Source organism: Amphimedon queenslandica, unplaced genomic scaffold (genome assembly GCF_000090795.2).
Source record: "Amphimedon queenslandica unplaced genomic scaffold, v1.1 AMPQUscaffold_13445, whole genome shotgun sequence".
In the NCBI taxonomy this organism is placed as follows: domain Eukaryota; kingdom Metazoa; phylum Porifera; class Demospongiae; order Haplosclerida; family Niphatidae; genus Amphimedon; species Amphimedon queenslandica.
The window spans coordinates 306,157-309,483 of NW_003546319.1; the positions used below are offsets into that span (position 1 = coordinate 306,157).

Below are 3,327 nucleotides of genomic sequence, written 5' to 3' on the forward strand. Positions count from 1 at the left end.
GTAATTTTGTAATGCTTGGATCTTCTTTTTTCCCCTTGCCTGAGGTCGTATTATCAATGATTAGCACATCTTTGATAAGATCTGAGAACTCTTTTTTCTGGTACATGGATTGTATTTCATATTCTAATTGATCTCTCTTCCATCTTGGTCTTTAGCTTGTCACCATGAGTGCCAATACAATAGAGACTAGGACTAGGAGAAGTATCATCTTTGTTGTGCTTCACAAGGTGACTGTGTATTGTAGACATCCATTTGGCCATTAGATCACTTGTGCTTTCATTCACTACCTCACCAAATAGCACTCTACCATCAGGAGTATTCTGACGTGACTGCCATCTTTCTCTGAAATCCTTTGAAGCATCAAAGAGGAGGAGAAACATTGTACGAGGAGTGAGGAAGGCTGGGAGAATCTCAAGGAACACTGGCTGACCACCACAATCCCATATATGAAGAAATGGCTGCTGCAGATTGATAAAATTATGCAATTTATTTTTAACAGTATGATTAGTATCTATGCATGACTCACTTGAACAAATGATTTGGTTGTCTGACCAGTGGAACCTTTAGCTTTTCTAAGTAATGATTGGATACGACCCTCTACATTCAAATCAGAAGCTATTGAACTAGTAGATGATTCATTATGAGAATATTCTGCACTTAATATAGATGCATTGTGCGAGGATGGTCTAGAAAGACTGGATTCAAGCAAATGTGCAAGTTCCTGAATTTCATCTTCTTTTGTGGCTTCTCTCCATTTTTTTTCTCTCATTGTTTGCCACTCGTGTCCAAATGGTCGTACAGAGGATACATCAGATACAATGGTGCTTGTAGTATGAGGATTGAAAGGTTTTTCCATTAATGAACGCTTGAGAGATGTCTTGCCAGTACCAGCTGATCCCAGTAACATAAGACGAGCATACGCTACATCAGCACTTCCTTGTTCCTTGAGAGAGATCTCATAGGGAACTATAGGTACAATATAATGGGCATTATCTCATGTTAGTTTTGTATATTTATAAAATAGCAAATCATTGAAACAAATAAGCTTAGGTTCTAATAACTTCAGCGTATAGCCTAAAGGCAGCAAGATTGTTTCTACATAGTACTATCTTTGTTCTACATGCATATATAATCCATTACTTTACAGTACTTTTGTGTAAAAAAAACTTTAGAGTTACACAAGTATTATATTTACTTACTTATATCCTATTAAAAGTGTAGTGAGAATCCATTGTATTAAAAAAATAAAATCACATCTCACAACAGACACATAAAAATATATATATTCACAAATTTCAAAAGTAACTTGATCTTACTATCTATAAAATTGTGAATAACACAGTTTAGTAAAGTATCACAATGGTGTCATAGAAGAAAAGAATAAAATTATACATTCACATGTGACGTGACTTACTTCCTGAAAGATTGTGAATAACACAGTTTAGTAAAGTATCACAATGGTATCATAAAAAAAGAATAAAATTACACATTCACATGTGACATGACTTACTGGCTGAAAGATTGTGAATAATATAGTTTCGTAAAGTATCACAATGGTATTATAAAATAAATGAATAAAATTACACATTCACATGAGATTTGACTTACTCTCTGAAAGATTGTGAATAACACAGTTTAGTAAAGTATCACAATGGTATCATAGAAGAAAAGAATAAAATTACACATTCACATGTGACGTGACTTACTAACTGAAAGATTGTAAATAACACAGTTTAATAAATTAAGCATCGATCACAATGGTGTCATAGAAGAAAAGAATAAAATTACACATTCACATGTGACGTGACTTACTCTCTGAAAGATTGTGAATAACACAGTTTAGTAAAGTATCACAATGGTATCATAAAAGAAAAGAATAAAATTACACATTCACATGTGACATGACTTACTATCTGAAAGATTGTGTGAATAACACAGTTTAGTAAAGTATCACAATGGTGTCATGGAAGAAAAGAATAAAATTACACATTCACATGTGACGTGACTTACTTCCTGAAAGATTGTGAATAACACAGTTTAGTAAAGTATAACAATGGTATCATAAAAAAAGAATAAAATTACACATTCACATGTGACATGACTTACTGGCTGAAAGATTGTGAATAACATAGTTTCGTAAAGTATCACAATGGTATTATAAAATAAATAAATAAAATTACACATTCACATGTGACGTCACTTACATCCTGAAAGATTAATTGTGAATAACACAGTTTAGTAAAGTATCACAATTGTATCATAGAAGAAAAAAATAAAATTACACATTCACATGTGATGTGACTTACACTCTTACTAAACTTTGTTATTCACAATCGTTTAAAATATCAAAATGGTATCATAGAAGAAAAGAATAAAATTACACATTCACATGTGACGTGACTTACTGACTGAAAGATTGTGAATAACACAGTTTAATGAAGTATCACAATGGCATATCATAGAAGAAAAAAGTAAAATTACTCATTCACATGTGATGTCACTTACTGTCTGAAAGATTGTGAATAACACAGTTTAGTAAAGTATCACAATGGTATCATAGAAGAAAAGAATAAAATTACAAATTCACATGTAACATGACTTACTGACTGAAAGATTGTAAATAACACAATTTAATAAAGTATCATAATGGTATCATAGATGAAAAGAATAAAATACACATTCACATGAGATGTGACTTACTCTCTAAAAGATTGTGAATAACACAGTTTAATAAATATTATAATGGTACCATAAAAGAAAAGAATAAATCTACACATTTACATGAGATGTGACTTACTCTCTGAAAGATTGGGAATAACACAGTTTAATAAAGTATCACAATGGTATCATAGAAGAAAAGAATAAAATTACACATTCACATGTGACATGACTTACATACTGAAAGATTATAAATAGCAAAGTATCACAATGGTATCATAGAAGAAAATAAGAAAATTACACATTCACATGTGACGTCACTTACTTCCTGAAAGATTGTGAATAACACAGTTTAATAAAGTATCACAATGGTATCATAGAAGAAAAGAATAAAATTACACATTAACATGTGATGTCACTTACTGCCTGAAAGATTGTGAATAACACAGTTTAATAAAGTATCACAATGGTATCATAGAAGAAAAGAATAAAATTACACATTAACATGTGACATGACTTACATACTGAAAGATAATTGTGAATAACACAGTTTAATAAGTATCACAATGGTATCATAGAAGAAAAGAATAAAGTTACACATTCACATGTGATGTGACTTACTCTCTGAAAGATTGTGAATAACACAGTTTAGTAAAGTATCACAATGGT

The 3,327-nt window shown here is 31.1% G+C and overlaps 2 protein-coding genes across 2 annotated transcripts in view; both read right to left on the reverse strand.

Annotated features, from left to right (window-relative positions):
• Window positions 1–106, reverse strand: part of LOC109581374 (uncharacterized) — a 2,118-nt gene extending 2,012 nt beyond the window's left edge. Inside the window, exon 1 of the mRNA XM_019995440.1 lies at window positions 40–106. Coding sequence (XP_019850999.1) covers window positions 40–106 — 67 coding nt within the window. The remainder of the gene's footprint in view (window positions 1–39) is intronic.
• LOC109581378 (uncharacterized) lies at window positions 33–966 on the reverse strand (the record flags this gene model as incomplete). Its single annotated transcript, XM_019995443.1, has 2 exons — window positions 33–458; window positions 527–966. Coding segments are annotated over 2 exons (782 nt in total), but the record flags the coding sequence as incomplete, so codon positions are not given.
• Window positions 967–3,327: the final 2,361 nt, after the last annotated feature.